This window comes from Sparus aurata, chromosome 17, assembly GCF_900880675.1.
Source record: "Sparus aurata chromosome 17, fSpaAur1.1, whole genome shotgun sequence".
Classification (NCBI taxonomy): domain Eukaryota; kingdom Metazoa; phylum Chordata; class Actinopteri; order Spariformes; family Sparidae; genus Sparus; species Sparus aurata.
Window position 1 is genome coordinate 33,721,429 of NC_044203.1, and position 20,898 is coordinate 33,742,326.

At 43.4% G+C, this 20,898-nt stretch overlaps 1 protein-coding gene across 12 annotated transcripts in view; it reads left to right on the plus strand.

The window, feature by feature from the left end:
* Positions 1 to 20,898, plus strand: part of LOC115567143 (chondroitin sulfate proteoglycan 5-like) — a 59,225-nt gene that overhangs the window by 21,761 nt on the left and 16,566 nt on the right. For all 12 annotated transcript variants that reach the window (XM_030393428.1, XM_030393427.1, XM_030393429.1 and 9 more), the window contains exons 2-3: positions 1,795 to 2,746; positions 19,710 to 19,898. In XM_030393428.1, the coding sequence (XP_030249288.1) occupies positions 1,795 to 2,746; positions 19,710 to 19,898 (1,141 nt within the window). The remainder of the gene's footprint in view (positions 1 to 1,794; positions 2,747 to 19,709; positions 19,899 to 20,898) is intronic.

Here is a 20,898-nt window from a genome sequence, read left to right on the forward strand (position 1 = left end):
GTTATAACGTGATGATATATGAACAAAAAAATCGATATCGCAATCATCGAGAGGTCTAATCTCAACCAATTCCTCCATCTGAAAACCTTCATCACTCGTCTCTTCTGCGTCGTCTTCACATATTTTCAGCTTTCTTGCGGCTCAGTCGTTGAGACGTTCTCTCGTCTGGGTCTCCTCACGATCATCACCCTTCCCCCCACCTGTGTCTCCCAATCCCCCCCTTCTCCGACCCCATAATCTGTAATCCCGGCTCCGCTCTGTTCAAGCACATTAGTGAATTATTCCTTTAATCCAAACGGGGGAGCGGCCGTAAAGCAGCTTTCTGCATGACTCAACGAGCTGCCTCCGGATGAAGTAATCGACCGGGGGGGATAAGTATACAGCCAATCACGTCTCGTTTTAATTTGTTTCACCCGTCGGGGTCGATGCCAGACTCCTTGAGCCCCGACTGTCCGTCACATAATGCAGAAAAAGACTTCAGCTTGTGATGTCATCGCGTGGCGGAGGGACCGCTGGTGTTGTGAGGCTGGAAAAATGTGTTTTGGAAAGAGTGAAGGGAGCCAGTTGGTGATTGTATGTGCATGATTGTATTTATAGGTCAGATACAAACAACAGCAGATGTTGCATCCGACAGCCAGAGCGGTTTGGTTCCAGCTATTCTGAGCTAATATTCGCTAATATTCCTGAAGAGTATATTTTTAACTGATCTGATTGGATATCGCTGAAAAAATATCCAGTTTGACAGCAAATGCTCTTTTCTTCCGTCTGTCCTCAACTAGTTTATTTTTTCAACCCAAGTTGGTTGTTAAATCTTTCATCGTCTTCTGATGTCGTGCTGGTTTGAGTGGGATCAGCATTTTTCCAACTGCTGGCTTCACCGGGGGTTGATTATTATATTCTGAGCAGTTTTATTCATCAAGCACATATTATTAGATTCAGGTTGAGTTATGCTTTCCGAGGATATCGTTAAACACGACGTACAGCCGGGAAAAGGTCCATTAGAGCCCTTTTCGCATCAAGCATGGATTCTTCTACTTGTCATTCCACAGCCATCCCCTCTAGCCTCAGACATGAAAGTCACCTCACTACAAAACAGAGTGTATCCACAGTTTGCAGAAACATGAACTGCCAACATTTTAAACTAGACCAGCGACGGGGCTGCAGACTTGCCATAACTTTCCAAAGCGTCTCCTCACCCCTAAAGACCGTGAATTGTGGGCGCTGTTGATCCAAAACTTAGAGCGAGATTATCCCCGAAGTACAAGTAGGAAATCGATTTCACTGAGTTTTTGACGGCAGGTGTTGGAGGGCACAGTTTTCCAATTAATATAAATCATCAATTGTAACCCATTGAGGACATACAGGAACTTTATTCACCACAAATATAACGTGAACTGAGTAAAATGCACAAATTTCTTCTCCGTTTTTGTTATTCTCATGGATATTTTCTACATTTCTCAAGCGTATTTCTGCTTTTAATCTGCAGACATCTCTGTAACGAGCCCTGCGCTCCAGTAACTGGCCCATTTAAGAGCCAGAGGTTTTTTTTCCTGAGCTGATCAATACAAACTGAGGTCTGTTTTTCAAGTGAAACCATTTTCGCCTCATTAAATTTGCTCAAGTTCCTTCACCACTTCTTTCTTCTTTCTCCGTCTGAGAGGAGAAACTTCTTTGGGGTTTTTTGCCTTCATTCAGGTCATTAATCTGATCCATCATTTTCTTTGAAAGCTTTAAAACAAACTGTTTAACTTTTTTTGTATTCATCAAACTTTTATTGTGTGTGTGTGTTTCTAGGAAACGTAGTCGGGACCAATGCCACTGAGCCGGAAATCACGGCCAATGTCACCTCCCTGCTCAGCGAGGAGGAAGGTCCAGTCAAGGTTAACGAGGTGAGCATTTCAGTAAGTCCCATCAGCACTGTGACCCCTAGGGCAGGCCGGATCCCTCGTGCCGGCCCGGAAGAGGAGCAGAGCAGCGGCATGTTCGGTGAGACGGTGTTTCCGACGGTGGAGGAAGTTGCCATGCCGGCCCCGTCCCAGCTCATCCCTGATTCTGCTGAGAAGGAGGACCTGCTGCCTGGCAGCCCACGCGGACCGGAAGTCATGGAGGGCGAGGAGGAGGAAGAAGAGGAGGAGGAACGTCTGCCACACACCGACCCGCCTTGGATTCACGACAAGGACACAGCCGTGTTTGACTTGGATCGCCTTTTCACCACCACCGCCCCGCCCTCGACCGCCTCCAACCCTTCTAACCCCGATGAGGTCCGCGTGAACTTCTTCGACCCTTCCTCCCGTGGGCGCAACCTCGACCTGGCCCCGCCCTCTCCCTCATCACTGGCTCATGAGCTGCAGGGCGGTGACCCCACCTCCTGGGCGATGCCGGACAACTACGACTACCTCACACCCTACGAGGATGGCGTGTCCCCAACTGCTGATGAGTACACCTACAGCACCACCACTGACGCTTACGAGAGCGACGAAGACCTCCGGCTTCGCTCCAGGCCCCGAAGCCCAGGGTCCGGCTCCCTCAACCCCGGGGGAGCACTTCCTGGTGCAGGAGCTCCAGTACCAAACGTTCCTGCAGCAGCGCCTCCCGCGGCGGTCGACGGGTCAGACGGGATGGGTGGATGCCGTGTGGGCTACCAGATGGTGAACGGAAGTTGCCGCTCACCCTGCGACACGCTGCCAAACTACTGCTTCAACGGGGGACAGTGTTACCTGCTGGAGGGCATGGGAGTCTTCTGCAGGTACGATACACACAAACACATTTACTCAGTTACAAAAGCATAAATACTCAGCAATACACCAGCCATATAACTTTTAAAATCCTCCAAGTAAAGGTGTGAAACTTTGGCAATCCCAAATCAGATGTGATTTCAAATGTTGGCCGTCCGATCTAAATCAGAATCAATTTTGATTGAACAAATAGAAAAAGGAAGCACTATTTTCAGTCTTCTGCTCCAGTTTATTGTTTGCTAAACCATCAATTAGGGTTCTAAATCTGCTGAAATACAATATGAGACACAACTGGACGTCGACTGCTCATTGTTCATCTTGCAGAGTAATGATCCAGTCATTAAATAAAATAAAATCCTTGCAACCACTGCCTTGTTGCCTTGTAAACTTAAAATTGTCCGGGTGCTGCACTACCCTCAAAGTTCGGTTCTGCCTTTTTCATTCCATCAGTATCACGTTAAAAATCAGGAAATATATTTTGGACATTTGTGAATATATTCTGGATCGTGGAAGACAAGAATCTTCCATTCGATGCCGTAAGTGCAACATTCATTTAAAAAAACACTCCTAATAACTTCAGAGCTGCTTGAACACACCGTCACTATCACACTCTCCTCTATACATTCTCATATATATCAGTATATATGTGTGGTGTGTTCAATACCAACAGTTGAGTAACAAAACACGTCCTGGAAATAACCAGTAGTGGGCAGAGAACTAAAAAAAAAAAAAGAACTATACTGAAGTAAAGCCTCCATAAACTTTAGATTTAGTGTTGTGCTCTGCTGGTCAGGAACATGTGGAACAGCTCAGCGCAGAATATAAACTCCCGCATCATTGTTATTTTTAACAAGAGGCTTTTTTATGAGTAAATGTCCCTCGCTCTGCCAGGCGGTACGCTGAGATTTTCCTCAGTCATGCAAACTGTACACAGGCACAAAAACACAGAAAGTGAAATGGTCAGTTTCGTATATTGAACACTCTCATTACTGTATGACCTGCTTTCCAGGCATTAGCCACAAACTGCTGTAATGACTCGATCCCTCAATACTCGACCCATTGGCCGCGGTGCTGAATCTAGGTGGGGGTCGGAAGTCAAAGGGATTAAGAGAATCATTTATGAAAATATGGTGTAAGCCACAGAGTAGTTCCAGCTCAATATGAGTCCTCTGCGGATGCATGCGAAAGTCGACCGTGCATCTGTGGATCAAAACGTCCCAATCTGTGACGAGAACAGCTACACTTGGGTTTATGAAAACACTTCAGCAGAACGCCGAGTTCAGGATTAGAGCTGCAGCGGCGGCGGCGGAGGGGGGAGGGAGGGGAGGGTGATGTGCGCTTTGTTTGATAGCTTTTCTGATTTCGAATACTGTGCGACTGTAGAATGTTGTTTGTATCGAAGGGGATAATAAGGGATCAATACTAAATCTTTGTTTCCTTCTCAGCCTTCAGATAAAAATGTATTTATTTACCTTTTGTTTTCTATAAACAGGACAACATTTTGTACCAGAAGTCCTCTGAGTTCTGTTTAAACGGGCTTTGGTTGAGTGCAGGAAAACAGTCTGTCGAGAGCAGAAGACGCAGAACGTACTGGCTGAATTTTTGCTATCGTCTGATTGCGATTCTGCTTTTTCTTACCTTTTTAAAGACATATCTACATTCATCTCTGTTTAAAGAGAGTGGCTGAAATGTTGTTTCTTTGCTAACTGGAATGTCAGAAAATGGCCCAGCTAACTATTAGCCTACTGGTTGTCCAGATGGTTGGTTGTCTGATGGCTACACCAGAACTTTAGATCTAATAAGGGAACGTCTAAATACAGAGATTGAACCCCGTTCATTACCATGAAAGTTGTTCAGTGGCACATGAAGCCAGATAAGTTTGACTTCCTGCTTCGTTTAAGGGCGGCCAATTAATCGTGGACACTAGAGACTTCCAGCAATGAGAGAATAACCTCCGTTTTTGCCCTCTGCTGACCTGACTAAGAATAAAACAATTTAATGGTGCGGCTCTGTTTTGGACTCTTCGTCCCTTCAAAGGTCATAGTTTTGGTGCAAAAACCTTAAAAAGGTGCAACTTCAAATGTCAAGTTCACCAAAATTGCTGGTTAAAGCATTAACAAACTGCTACTAATGGTGATATATCAGTTTCTTAATTGGAGTTTGTTACTCCTGTTGATAATTGTCTAAATATAGATGATGTAACACCACTACAATGAAGTGGAGTCGGTTGTTTGCAGGTTTTCAGTCCCTGAGAATAAAACAAGCAGCAGACTTGTTCTATATCCGCCATTTTGTACTGCTGGTCAACATCCATACAGGAAGAAATCCATCATACGAGAGGCATGAAGATCAATTTATACACTCGCTGTAGCGAGAGAAAATGGCTGAACAAAAAGCAGCAGTTCTATCACAAAAAACACCTGGAGCTCAGTGAATATGATGTCGAGGTCAGAGCTGAGGCTGATTTCTTCTTCTCTGGCCTTGTTTGTGCTATAATTCACATAAACACACACTTTACATTTCAGTAGAGAGTAGAGGAGAGATTTTTTTCACATACATCTGCACCAAAATCATGGAATTGATTGAACCAGCCAATCAGTCGAGGCGAAAACTTCCAATTAGTGAGCAGCTGCACGGATTGAAATGCAAATGTATGCACAGCGGTGATCATCCTCCCGACGGGATCAGATGGAGAACGTATCAGCCTGCCAACAGACACACACACACATGAATGCCACACACATCTCAGTCTAAACTAAAACAAAGAGATGCTGAAAGTCTCAGAGAAACATCAGCTCGGGCTTTATTTCCTCTGAAAACACAAGCTCTCCAATGACCTCCGGTGACCTCTCAGAGCAGACATGAGTCGACCTTTCACCCCGCCACAATAAAAGCTGGTAGTGGCATCAAGATTTAAATCACAATCGGAGGATATTTGACTTTCTCGCACATTTCTATCCATGTTACTTGAAGAAATATGTGGTGCTAGAAGCTTTTTAGATCCACAAAAACATCATATTCTTGTCCCTCAATTTGCCATATTCATTTTTGTGCAAAAGTGCTCAATAACAGCATCCATCCTGACTGATTTTAGACATCACAAGAGTTAACAGTTGTCATTATCAATTAATCTAACGACTCGTGTCAACATTTAAAGGTAAGTCTATGAAATAACAAGTGCTTCTTTTGTCCAATTTACAGTCAGACTCCTTGTGTACTGTCATCAATTTTGCATGAAAAACAGTAAAACAGTTCATCTGTTATCAAAACAGTTGGAGATTATTAATTTTTATCACAAACTTATCGATGACAATCATTGCAGCTTTACAGGAGAGAACGTAGAGAAATTTAGAAAGTATATAGTCAGTATTACTGTACGAGTGACTGAGCAGGAACCTCTGGAGAGTGAGTCAGACGAGGGGCTGCAGAGAGTCTGAGAGGCGTTTGACTGCTGGGCAGAAAGTGCAATGTGGGTCAATGGAGCGCTGGCACAGATGAGGACCAATATGTTCCTCTGATGCGTGTGTGTGTGTGTGTGTGTGTGTTTCATGGTTGTGTGTTTGATTACACACGTGACTGAGTTTGTGTGTGTATTTGTGTGTGTTTGCAGCTGATCTGCAGCGGCTTCATTCATCAGGCCGATTCAATTACAGTGAGATGAATGTTTGGACCTTCAGCCCTCCGCTGTAAAACACATGACCCTATTGAAGAGCTGTTTACTGACCTCAGACCAGCCGGTCGTCTCTCTTTCCTGCAGGCAGAAATATGTACCTGCAGGGCCGGGACGCTTAACTTACTCAATGTAACTGATTACATGTAACTTATTACCTTTTATTACTGTTTAAGAACGACTTGGCTTCATTTTCTTCCCCATACGTGGATTAAAAATTACAAAACAATGACAAAGAGAACATCACAATACAAACTGTCACAAGCCAAAGACAAGCACACACCCTCTGCTCGGAAAGGAAACGCTTTTACAAATCTGGTTTAACTCAACTTGCACGTCGCCTACACGAGCGTTTAAATGGGCGCCGACTGCACTGAGGTCAGTTTATTAGTCATGAGGAGTGCTGCAGTACACATCTGCTGAAACATGTAGTCTTCTGTAGCTCTGGAGGAACTTAAAGGCAACACAACTGTTCAATTTCATAGTTTCAATGCGTGTTAACTCCAGAAAAGCAGCAGCTCTGTCCCACGCTGTATCATCGCCAGATTTACGCCTGAGGTGGTTAACGGGAGTCGTCGATATCCGCGGTGCAGGTTTTGATTTATAGTTCAGTGTTGGATTACTCTCGTTTATGACACAGTAGCTCAGATGAGTAGGCCGTGCCCCCACACACTGTGTTTATAATCTTTAATTTACTGTGATGTTGAGTTCTTAACTAGAGTTTCTTTTTCATTTCAACTTTATATTTTCCCTCCTGACCAGCAACAGAAATTATGTTTCCAGGTTGTCTGTCTCATTCTTGTGAGCACCACATCTGTAGAATGCCATGAGGGATTTTTTTCAAATTTGGTGCAGATATCCACTTGTTCTCACTCCAACAGTTTCAGAAACAAAACAACAAATTATCACCCGTACAGCCCTCACATGGTTCCCCAGATGTGTAGTAATGCGTCAGCTGCTTTGTACTTAGGATCCGAAATCCCTCGGCCCTTTAATGAATAAATAAACCCTAATGATGTCATCAACAGTTTCTATGTCGCTGCTTAATTGGGCTTGCAGTTAAAACAGAAAGCCGGTCAGGAAGTCAGGAAATTTTAACCTCGATTTTGATCCTGCAAGTCCCCAAACTTTATGAATTTGTACCTCTGGACGATTTTAATTTTTACAGATACACACGTCTTTAAACTTCAGGATAAATATCCACGTTTTGCTCAAGTTCAGTAGCGAGGTTGGCGTTTGAAACTGAGGTGAAAATGGATCAGTTCCAGTTAGAATTGTTTCAATATGAACAAGAAAAGTGTCTTTATCCAGAAGTTTAAGGAAACCGTGAATGCACCGAGCAGAGGAACAAAAACAAGAGGATCTGGAGGACAGAAAGAGAAAACACTGAAAGTTCCTGTCAAGTTTTCTAATCAGTGTGAGTCTGAGCTGTCACACACACTTACACAGTCTGTTGCTAGTTAAGCAAACAGAAATTGTCTCAAATTGTCACTTCCAGAGTCTGCGGCCAAAACACAGCCTGCAAAAAACACTCCAGCGGTCAAACTCACACAAATAAAGTGGGACGAAAACAAACCTGTACGACTGAGAGTCAGCCTGCACGAACGCACTGCGATGTGCTCTGTATTCTTTTTCTAAAAAAAGTTATCTGCTGCATCTCCAGCACTGACTCCCCTGTCCTTTGACTTATTGTGTCTGACAGCGTTTACGTCGTAAATCGCCTCCTTCACTGGAGCTGCAGGACCGAGGACCATATTCGGAGAAACAGATGAGAAAACGGAGGGAGGGGAGGGAACGAGGGTGTGTGTGTGTGTCAGGGAAACAACAGAGAGAGGGTGTTTATATTCTGAAGAAGTCCGACGTTGACAGAGAAAGAAGGGAAGAGAAAAAGGAGTGAAAGACTGGTGGAGAAGGAAAGAGAGCGAGAATATCACAGGAAATGAAGAGAAAGAAAAAGTGAGAGGTGGACAGAGAGAAAGAGAGAGAGAGAGAGAGAGAATGAGTCAGAACCTTATAACGCTTGCCAGGATGGAAACGACTCGGGCGAGCCAGGTCGAATTTACTGTGTGTGTGTCTGTGTGTGTGTGTGAGTATGAGGGTATGTGTGTGTGTGTGTGTGTGTGTGTGTGTGTCCATCCTGCAGCTTGATGTAATTAAGTGAAGTTTTGAGCACCAGCAGCAGTTTGTATCCATTTTGGATTTCATGACTAAATCATGGCAACAAAATCAGATGCACACATCATAAAACACACACACGCACACACACACACACACACACACACACACACACAGACACACACACACACACACACACACACACACACACAGGATTATGTGCGTATCATAGATCACATCCAAGTCAAAGAGCGGCGGGGTCGTGGAATCAGGCCAGAGGTCAAACACACAGGAGATTTACGGCTGCCGAGAAGGTTAGGACAAAAGAGACACACACACACACACACACACACACACACACACACATGCACACACACACACACACACACACACACGCACACACATGCACATAAACACACACGTGCACACACACACGCACACACAGTTTGTTTTTGCCAGCGGTAGTCTCGCGTGATGTATTCAGTTGTTGACACACACACAAACTTGTGCTTGGCAGTGGTCGTCTTGCTGCAGGGTGACTGTGTTTGGACTGTTAGGTTCACTACACACATACACACACACACACACACACACACATATGTACGAACACACACACGTGTAGAATCATCAGGACTTTATTGATCTTTATGTGGGCGGAGCTAACAGCCTCCATTGAACCAGTTCACCCCTCTCTCTCAGTCTGTCGGACTCAAATTCCTTTAATTGTCTCTTATTTTGAAAAGAGCTGTAGGGAGGAAATAATCTGCACCTGATTTATTAATACGAAAGACGTTTTATTTTCCAAACAGTGCGATCACAAAATAGAACCAGACGCTAGAAGCTTTTTATTAGATCAGAATGTACAATTAGATTATAATAATCTGTTATTAGGATTCTTGTGACATTGCTAATATGAAAACTTCCTGCGTTTTAGATCCAATGTTCTGCTTTCTTAAAGTTCAGCTCTGTTCACGTAGTTTGCCTTTAATCAACACATCTGTTTAGTTTTTTGTACATAAAGTGAAAATCATCCATTCAAAGAGCAGCTGCAGGTTTACAGACCGAACCAACAGACTGGTTGTCCACTAAACGTCAGAGGAATATGTTTTGACTCTTTGTTGGCTGTAATTACAATTTTCTAATTTATACTTTTTCATAACGTAGTGTGTCGGTATGAATCCATGTGTCGGGCCTCCTGAAGGCAGCGGGAGCATCTTTTCATTACCTTTACCTTCTGTATTCTCGGCTGACGATCGGGAGCGAGCGAGGGCCACATGTGCATCCCGGGTAATTGGTTTTGCAGTTTATGGTATTGTGAGTGCTCTCCGGAGACGCCGCGGTTTATTTAAATAGGTTCTGGTCACAGTTGTATCTTCAGAGCCACGCTGAGTGAGTCATTCACAGCGCTCACCAGGCTTCTCTTTATATACGATGGCACGCTGGTTAGCACTAAGCAAAGTCTGTTAAGTGCAGAGACGTACAGCTCTGCAGGAAATGGAAATGGGACAAGTAAACAGAAACGTATTAAATTAGGTGTTTGCTCACCAGAGATATGAAAATTATTGTTTACAGGTGAAGACGGGAGGCTTTTGTTAGACTGTGTTTTCACGCAGCATTATAATCTCCGTACGGGATGAAATACAGGATCGTTTGTTGGGAAATATCCAATACAGTTCTCGGTTTTCATGCCTTTCCTTTTTGGCCTAAACACCTGGAAAAAGACATCGCTCGACAAAATGTCTGAGAGTATCCAAACATTATTACCCCGGGTTGGAATCAGAGTCTTCTAATGCCAAATGGAGAACACCGATTATGTCGTCATGTTTTTTTCAAATCCCTTTTCAGTTTTCAAATCGAGGGATTTAGCATTACCGGCTGATTGAATGGAACAGTTTTTCTGCCCACTGTGGCCGCTAATAAGGTTTTAATGATTCCATCTACATAATGGAAGCCGACAATGCAGCGATATTTTTTTTAATTTAAGCTGGTTTTGTTTTGAATGTGGCGCAGACGGACCGGGTGCCTCGGGGACATCTAGGAGGATGTGCTGATGAAAGATGAAAAGGCATTTGCCCTAAAATAATATCATAATTTCTGTTTTCAGACGGAGGTAGACTGGATTGTACCTGGATCGTAATCTTTTTTATTCGCTTTAGTTTGTCTACAAGCAGCTGATGAGTTGCTTTTAGACCCGAACATGCTGCAGCACAAACCTCCAGTCTTCATAATTGATTTATTTAATTTTTTTTTTTACAGTGTATCACATGTTCTCATTCAGCAGCAAAGCGACATTAACAAATTAAAAGACCAACTGAGTCAGCAGAGTATCATTCGGCTCAGTGTACAGAAGCACAACAATTCATAGAAACTATGAAAAGTTTAAATATTTTAATCGTCCAAATAATTAAGCGAGTCAAAACCTGAGTGATGACCACCGGGAGGCTACTCCACTGGTTGCAAAAGAAGTCTGATTAAATGTAAGCTTATGAGAAAATGACCATACTTCTCTTCTCTTGATTTATGACCTCTGCAAACAGTTTCTTACTGAGTTCATGTTCACAAATGTTAGTTTCAAGCCTTCTTTAACACAGCAGGATGTTGATTTTGTAAATGAAGGTCCCATTAAGTCACTTCCACTGAGGTTCCTCCGGTTCTTATCAGATCCAACCAGGATATCAGTCCCACCCTCTCATCCAAATATGGTCACTTCTGGTAGGTTCACATTTGGAGTTAAGTGAAAAAAGGAATCAATTTCAATTTTCCAGCGATGGATGAATGTCTTCACCATCTCCGAACGTAGCAGCCAGAAAGTGGCAGAAATGTCCCATGACACAATTTATAGGGTATTAAATTGAAGTCACACAGTCGTCTCTCGCTGTCATTAAACAAAAGGTGCAGTGTTACAACGTGTACCCAGTGATTTTACAGTATCTTACTGGTTTTATAATTCAATTATTTTTAAAAAGAGGTGATATAAGAGGGGTACAAAGGAATATTGTTCACCACAGGGGACGGTTGTCTTTAGCTCATCTAGAAATACAGTAAAAGCAACACAAGGACATGCAATATAGAAGAAATGTAGTGAACAAAAGTATAAAACTTACAAAACTACAATAACACTTGAGCCTGACATCTTCTTTTTTGTCGAAGCGAAATAAAAACTTCCCTCCTATCATCTTCCCTCATTAAATCTCAAATAAAGTCACAGATCGAATGAGATCAAACTCTCGTCTTCCTCTTTATCTGTCAGCATTTAAAAGAAAAAAAATCAAATCCAGTTTTTAATCCTGCCCTCAACCTGACCCGCGTTTGTCCTCTCCCTCCCAAAGCCCTCAGCATAATGAGAAAGTTTTCTCCAGTATCAGCGCTGATGTTTTAGAGTCCGAACTCGTGAAAAAGGTTTTCAGTCAGTCGTAACCTCTCCTGTCCTCTGCTGGCCTTTGATATCAGATCCACCTCTTTGAGGGGCTGCAGATGTGACTCTCCCTTCCTTCTTATTCTCTGCAGTTATTGCATAAGAAAATATGCTTTGCTTCAAGGAAGAAAAGGCTTAAAAATAGAGTTCCATTAATGCAAATATAAGATTTATGCTAAAATATTCAGTAGAAACACCCCGCTGTGCCCTCTGCTGTCAGTCCAGATCCTTCTGTTTGGTTGCTCTTCCTCTCAACCCGCCAAAGACTTTGTTGGAAAACATATCTGCCCTCCGCTTGTTCTGCAAAAGAAATGACTTGTTTGTTGCTTTGTTAGCCAAACGAAAACATGTGCAGCCTGATAAAGACACAAAACAAATGTAATGCATCTGTCTCACACTGTTTTTATTAGTCCGGTTTAATACGTAGGAAATGAATGTTCACTTTTTCATAAAAGCATTAAACTCGGTACACTTCTGCAGTTTGGGGCCTTTAACATTTTCAGATATTGAGCCAATCAAAAAACGTTTCACTTTGCGCGACAACAGAATAACGTGTTTTGCATCGTATCTCCTGAAGCAAACATAATCACAAAGAAAATGTGATGTCTACCTCCATGTTTTGATGGTCAACGGTTACAATGATACCATAAACAATATCATAAACTCTTCAGGTGAACAGTTAATGGACAATGAAGTGACATTGTGAAAAGGGAATCCGAGTATCCAACCAGTCGAGGTTAGTCTGGTTCTGCTCGAGGTTTCTGCCTGTTAAAGGCAGTTTTCTTCTTGCTACTGTCACCAAATTCTTGCTCAGGAGACAAATGTTGAGTCTTCTTTGAGTATTTGAGTAAATAAACTGATTAAAGAGTATAAACTAGACCTGCTCCAATTGGTAAATGTCGGACATAATAATTAATACATCTTGTTGTGAATTAGTGCTAATGAAGATTGACTAGCTCACTGAGTATCTTGCTCGGTACATTCGCCTTAAATTTGGCACATATCACCTCGACTATAACAAGGAAAGTTTGGTTTAGTAAGTTTTACTTTTGGTAATTTACTGGTGGAACAGATGTCACCATAGCATTTTAAAAATAAGATTCTGGCAGCTATTTGAGCTATTGGTGCAGGTAGTGTACTGAGGCATTTTGGAGCATTTTCGCTGAAGACAGCTGCGTGTCTGTGCAAAACTGATGCCATGAGAGCAGTGAGATTGAACCAAAATGGTAAAGTTGAAGCCCAACAGCTAAACAATGAGCTGAAACTCACTGCGAGGGGTTGTCACTACAAGCAACACCTTTGACAATGTCACATTATTCCCACATTGTTATCAACGAATAATAAAACTAATCATACCAGAATGATTAAGGCTGCGACGACGAGACCCCTGAGTGTACTAACTGAGAAAAGATGTGTTTTATCGCCTCGGAATTCATTTTTGTGTTGGTAACACATTACGTAGTCTCACTTAAAGCGGCAGTATTGACTCAGTCGACAGTTGGAGCTGATATTTTCAGTTTCCAAAATGCCTCCCGCTGGCTGTCCTCTGCTGGCCTTTCGCCCAACTAAACCAACCGTCTGTCTTGTATTGGCCTTTCACCACCCCCCCTCGTCTCCTCCCGTCTCACCCTCCATTACTCCTCATCAAACCCAACAGGGGGTCTTATTAGAGGGCCACAGCCCCATCTGCACCATTGTCACCCTCTAAAAATAAAATTAAAGACTCTCTCTCTCTCTCTCGCCCCAGAGGACCAGCCTAATCAGGTAAACATTGGGAGGATTTGTTAGTTTCTTTGTAATGTCCCCGATGTTAATTCTGTTGTATTTCTGCCGAGCCGCGACAATGCTTTTAAATGCGGCAGGGGAGAGTCGCGTTGATGGAGATAATGACGGGCTGGGGAGGAAGAAAAACTGTGCTGAGGGACACAATAGGAAGGCCTGTGGGACGCGTGGGAGGTTTTATAGGGGAAGCGAGATGGAACGAGGGAGGCTGGTCCACACAGCGAGAGAGCCATCCACGCTATTAATGTTGAAAAGAAGTCTGACAGGAGAAGTTTTTTGTCCCTGATGAAGAGTCATTTCCAATTGGATTTCTCGTCCGTGCAGCGGAGACTCTGGGGGGGAGGAAATCCAGTCCTAAAGATTATCTTCGAAATTCAGCCAAGAATTGTTTCCTCTGGTGTCGGCTTCTGTTTTCTCCCCGGAATCTGGAGACACTCTGCACAGACTGGAGCAGGAACAAACCGTGCATATGTTGGGGAATATTTTCAGTTGCAGATCAAAACACATTTGGTGCCCTGTAGCCTTTAACAGCATGGCAACCCCAGGGAACTTAAACATATCACAGATCTTCTTATTAAATGTATTATGGAAAGAATGTCTGAAACAGAAGACTAAAGACAAATGCATAAAGAGGTTGGTGACTATGCAGCAGAAGAAACTGTTGTGTTTCTGCAAACCACAGATACGTTCATTTGTACGTCATACGGGCCGTATTGATATTTCTACAACGCGCTTCAAAGCCGGCGTTTCAGTATTTGTATGCGTGAAACCACCATAGTTTTGAAGCAATGTCAAGACAACTCCCAGCCACGTGTTTTGTGGCGACAAAACCAGGTATTTTCACCCAAACATAATCTTTTCCCAACTGTAACCAAGTGGGTTTTGTTCCTAAACCAAGCTAGACCATAACTGTCACAACATAAAACTGAAAAATTGCACATTGCCCTCTTTAATTTTGGCATTTGGGCTGCAAGCAATGAGAGAATGATGACGAGGAGGGAGTCTGGTGATATTTTCGATTCAGTGGAGTCCTGGATCAGGAGGTGCAGACGGAGTTTTTACAGCAGCAGCACGCTGTATGGGAGATTAACTCGATATAACCAGTGTATGTCTTCATTGTGGTGAAGGAGAATCTAAACCATTACAAAGGTGTAGCTCACTGATGTCTCTTTAACATAGTTCTTGGAGTGGCAATGATGGTTAACGTGGCCCCACAAAAGGAATTAGTTCATGTTCATGAGTGTGTTCATGAGTTATAAACTGATAAGTTTAGTTTGTCGTTCAACAAAAACATGAGCAGGTTTGTTGAAATGCACCAAACTGCAGACTTTCATATAGCACCATAAACAGGTCAACATTCGATTTGTCCAGATCTTTAATTTATGTCCAAGACACTCAACAGTTTTTGTGCAACAATGGAGCTCAGAGGAATAAGACATCAGGCAGTACAGTACTTGTTGGCAGAGCTCGGTTCAGTCCTCTTTTTTCATTTCTTTACAATTATAACTGACCCAGAACGTTCACCTTTGGACTGTTGTGTTTTCACCCTGATGTCAGAGAAGAGGAGAAAAAAAAAGCAGTGGCATGAACTGAAAGCAGAGACATGATTCAGCTGGAGGCACTCGGCAAAGTGCAGGAGGGAAGAGGAGGAGGAGGAGGAGGAGGAGGAGGAAGGAGAGAGAGAGATGGGGAGGGAAAGAGCCAGTGAACAAGAAAAGGGATTTTCAAGAGGACAAGCAGCGGGAGAGACGGAGGAGGACAAGGAGGAGGAGGGAGGGAGGGAGCGAGGGAGGGAAGTGGAGAGGAAGAAAGAAAAGAAATCAGGAACTAGCCGCTAAACTGTGTCCCTGTGGACGGTTGAGCGAGGTTGCGTGCGTGTGATGGAATGACATGTCAGCGCCGCATCTGCTCCGTTTGCCGCTCAGCTGGGTTGCCATGACGACCAGCACATCCTCGCCCGCCTGCGTGCTTTATGCATCCCCGTCTCTCCGTCCCTCCCTCCATCCACACTCTGACTTACATAAACCTCGTCTTTGTGCGAGCGCAGAATCGCTCCGAGGTCGAGTGCATTGATGTCTCCTTGATGAAATTGCGATATTGGGCGTCATCTCTCACTCTCTTTTCCCCTTTTTTTTCCTCTCGCTCATGCCCACACTTCAAAATGTCTCCTGGCTCGTTGCCAGCGTTTCCCTTCAGCTGGCAAAATAAAAGCGTGAAGGATTTCAGGAAGGATACAGGAAGTGGGTCGGTGAAAGGAGCCTGCTTAGCATGAAGAGAACGTAGCCGGAGTGGTCATACGCCCCGACACCTCCATTCACTTCATACACCCTCATCTGGGTGTGTGTGTGAGGATGAACTTGTATTACTAGCACTGTGGGGACACCAGTATGTTGAACACATTGGGGACTCGCCTTCCTTCTGGGGACAAAACACAAGTCATCTTAATGCAAATTATTAGAGGAGTAAAAGAGATTTTTTAAAGTAATAATGTATGAGGTAGCCAGTGTATCACCTGCAGTGGATGTTGTTCAGCATGCCCGCAGTTTGCGAGTACTGGTTTGGGAAACAAAGCAGTGAACTGCTTCAGAAAAGGTCAGAAGTAAAATGTATTTTCAGCACCTCCTACTGAAACAACACCGCTGATATATATGAAAAATACATGAGAAAGAAATGAACAGTGCCTCCTTCACGCAGAGACTTTTAAAGCCCTGCGGTCAAAAACAACTAAAAGAAAAGCAGCAAGAAAAAATGTCCAAGTCCAGTCAGTTTTATTTATGTTTGGTCAAAATCACAACTTCACAAAGGGTTTTTTATTTCTTTACAGTGTACAAAACACTCTGTCCTTAGACTATCGGAAAACTATCCCCTAAAAATAAGATTCTTCTTCTCAAAAAGTCAGACATGCACTAGATCAGTATGGAAATAACTACCCTAAACTTTTCTTTTCTGGGATGGAACCTCATATTTTATGGTTTATAGCTACACTTTTATAATCAACAGAGAGGTGATGAAAAGTACCAACACAAATCGCCAGGATCTAGTCTAAATAACACCATAGTCATGTGAACTTCTGCTCTAGCGATGCATAAGATGACAGAGTTGACATTGATGATGGCTGACCACAAACGCAGTCGTGTGTGAAGCTGCTTCACTTCTCAGAGCAACGACAACAAAGCTGTATGTGATGTGTGTTCGGCGATACCACAAACTGTGTTAAACATCTGAGATTTAATCACAGGACAGAACATGATGAGGTTATGATGATGCAGCAGCGGTCTGAAGAAGAAAAGGTGTGATCCACTTCAATAACTGACTTTGGCATTATCCAGGTGCAGGAGTGGAAGTTCCCAACTGTTGGTACCTGCGTCAGTGTACCAGCCTACAGGGTCTTTATTTGTGTCAGATTGGAAAGGAAATCAGAGGTATCACACATCACTAATCGCTTGTACAGAAGCGACCGACAGAATCACAGAATATACTGGTTATAAAGAGAAACTGTCTGATAGATGAAGAGTATGAGATAAATGTAAAGTGTGTGGATCCAGGAGAGCAACTGCGCCACAATACCTCCTCTCCTCCATGGCGACCATGTTGATCATGATCATAGCTTTGCAACTTGGGAAAAAGACGCACATGGGAGTTAAGTTATGCTTTGTAACAGGATCTATTGTAAGCCAAACTATCTTTTCTTAAACCTAATCAAGTATTTTATAGCTTAAACTTAACCACACTGCATCAGAAAACAGAAAGAAAATGGGAAATAATAAGTGAACAGTACAGTGATGGGATGTGAGCCCCAGTGTCACAGGTGAGAGTCTTTTACTTAAAGGGATATTCCGGTGTAAGTTTAATCCATGGTCTAAATCACCGTGAAACTGTGTTAGACTCCCTCTCGAGAGATCAAGTTAGCAGACCGCTAATTTACGGAGTTTTATCAACCTCAGAAACGACCGCACGACAACAATACACTGCAGTAAATGGATCCAAATATAAACCGCCACCAAAAAGCCACAAATAATGCTCAGAACAGCACCAAACTTCAGCAACAGTACAAATAGGGTCTCAGCACATAGTCCGGGGCATCTAACCTCCGCTAGCTTAGCTGGATTTCTATTGTGAAGCTAAAAACAGATTTCAACTCTCCTCCATCAGCTTCCGGGTCGGGGAAGTCCCGACGCGACGATTACCGAGTGCGGTTAGAAATGCTCAATTCCGTTCTTTTCCCTGTCCGCTCTCGATAATAACTGTTATAAACTGGCAGGTAAGACACATATGAACTTTGATTGCTTTTCCATGGAGTCATAATCATACATTTTCATCCATGAGCCGCAGAACTCTACTGCACTCGGTAATCGACTCGTCGGGACTTCCCGTCGACAGGAAGCTGCTGCAGAAGAGTGGTAAATTTAGTCAGCTTTTCAGTAGAAATCCAGCTAAGCTAGCGGAGGTTAGATGCCCCGGACTATGTGCTGAGACCCTATTTGTACTGTTGCTGAAGTTTGGTGCTGTTCTGAGCATTATTTGTGGCTTTTTGGTGGCGGTTTATATTTGGATCCATTTACTGCAGTGTATTGTTGTCGTGCGGTCGTTTCTGAGGTTGATAAAACTCCGTAAATTAGCGGTCTGCTAACTTGATCTCTCGAGAGGGAGTCTAACACAGTTTCATGGTGATTTAGAACATGGATTAAACTTACACCGGAATATCCCTTTAACATGTTCATGGCACAAAAACTGATAAATCTACAGTAGATTGGAAAACATAAGAGAGCAATGATCCATAAGAGGGTCCAACAGTCCTGATTCAACATCTTTGTGAGGCACAGACACCCGGGAGATTGAGAAAGAAGTATCAAACTAACACACCGATAACTTCTAACCTTAAACTGGAGCTCCTGTTTGAAAACATTGAAAGTAATATTGACACGTAGTCCAGACACAGACTGAATACAATCTATTAAAACTCGGGACAATCGGATAAATGGTACCGATTTAATCATTCGGCTTCCGTCTATGTTCACACACTCTTCCTCTGGTGTGACAGTGACACATCGCCGCTCAGCAGAGTTATGGTCTCGTTAAGCGGTGAAATAGATTTGCCATTTTACACTCCAAACAGTCTGTAGACGAAGCCATCTGCCGCCGTCGTTTATGTCCCCGGGCGGACGCCGTACTCTGCCAAACGGCCACGGAGGGAGTCTGGGACTCAGATGGCGCCTGTGTGTGTTTTTGTGTGTGTGTTCACATATGTGCCGGTAATGTACATCCACACATGGATGCCCATATGTATTGTGTTAGATCTTTTATGGTTGTGTTTTTGACACAGTCTGTGTGTGTGTGTGTTTGTGACAGCGAGTGTGTTTATAGAGGGAAAATGCCCCGGGCTCTTTTTTTTTTTCTTCTTCACTCTCTATTTTCAGACACACAAAGCGATGACATTATCCATTTGGAATATAAAAAAATGTCGTGCAAAACCTGCCAGCGACTCTTCCGTGCTGCTAACACGCCTGCGGTCGATTACTTCAGAAAAAAATACCACTAAAGATTTACGTAACATGCGACATGAAAACAAGTTTTTAGATCTAAATATGGAGAGAGTGATTCAGACTTCCACACCGAGGCTGTTAAATATAATCAGGAACAGAGAGGAAATCCTAAATGTTCGTAAACAGACTGGATGGGAATATCGAGGCGTTTAAAGCGAGCGTGACAGTTCAATGATACTTAAAAGCAAAATACGTGGCTCTCGCTCAGCTGTAAAAACAAATACTGACTCGATTACACGCAATTCACTCAGTCTGAGCATCTTATAGAATCACAAAGATGCGGTTTTACCCAACTAAACATTTCCTCTTTTGTTTCCTCTTCCTTCTCCCTTTATTTCACACCTTTTATCTTCATCATCCTCTCTCTGCCACGTCTCTACACTTCAAAACTTTCCCTCCTTTGACCCTTCTTCCCTCTATTTCCTCTCCTCTTTTCCTCCCTTTTTCAGATGTAACGTCCAGGATTACATCTGGCACAAGGGTGCTCGCTGCGAGTCGGTGGTGACCGAGTTCCAGGTGATGTGTCTGGCCGTGGGCGCCTCGGCTCTGGTGGTCCTGCTGCTCTTCATGATCATCGTCTGCTTTGCCAAGAAGCTCCACGTGCTCAAGACGGAGAACAAGAAGCTGCGTAAGCGCAGGTGAGGCTGAGTTTGAGCTCGGTGATAATTAATTTAAAACAGTGGAAGTGCTTAATCTGCTTCATCGTTTTTTCTTGGCCAAGTGGGTCATCCTTCCCCAGCTCGCAAATCATGATTCACTTCAGTTCAGAGAAGGTAAAGCATGAAAAAATACAGCCACTGAGTGTAAAAATGTATTCCCTAGATTTATTTCCCACGATGTTACGAAGGGCTTGAAGTAAAACGAAGATGTAAGACCTTTCAACCTCCCATCGGGCGGCGTGTTTCTGATGAAGAATCATGCAAACCCAAGAGAAACTCTCACGTTAAGGATCTCCTTTTTAGTGTTCACGCTCCGTCCTGCGGGCTCGTCTTTAAATCAGTGGATTCATTTGTCCAAGTTTAAAAAGATCAATCAAAGAAAACTAAAAAAAAAAAGTAAAGTCTTTAGTGCTTTGCTCAAAGGCGTTCTGGCGCAGCAGATTTATTATCAGTTACCCGGCAGACACTGAACCCTCGGCTGCGGTACATTACTCCCATCGATGTTAAAGATTGAAGGAGAAAGGCTTTGTTTCTGTGGCTGGCTCTGCCTCCGGGCCGAACTGCTGCCCTGGCTCGTGTTTAGTGTGAAGTTTTAGAGAAGAGACAGATTTGTCGATAGAGAGAGAGAGAGAGCGAGAGGGAGAGGAGGGGGAAAATAAGTTTGGTGGAAATAAAATCTAGAGGCCGAGCAGACAAACTGGCAACATTAAAACACAAATTGAAGTTCAATCAATACGTCTCGTGATGTCTAGAAGTGAGTTGCAGAGAGGGGAAATAGTCCCGAAGCTTAGAAGTGAGCAGGCGTTTTATATTTGTGTCGTGAAATGTGTTGATCGGGTCCAAATGTCTGCAGGAATTCATGTTTACATCCCGAAAAGTTGTCGCACCTGAACAAGAAGTCAACGAAAAGGTAGTCTGAGCATTTTTCTGATGTGGGACAGAAACTCACCAGCAGGACTTTTGTCAAGTTTAAGTCAAT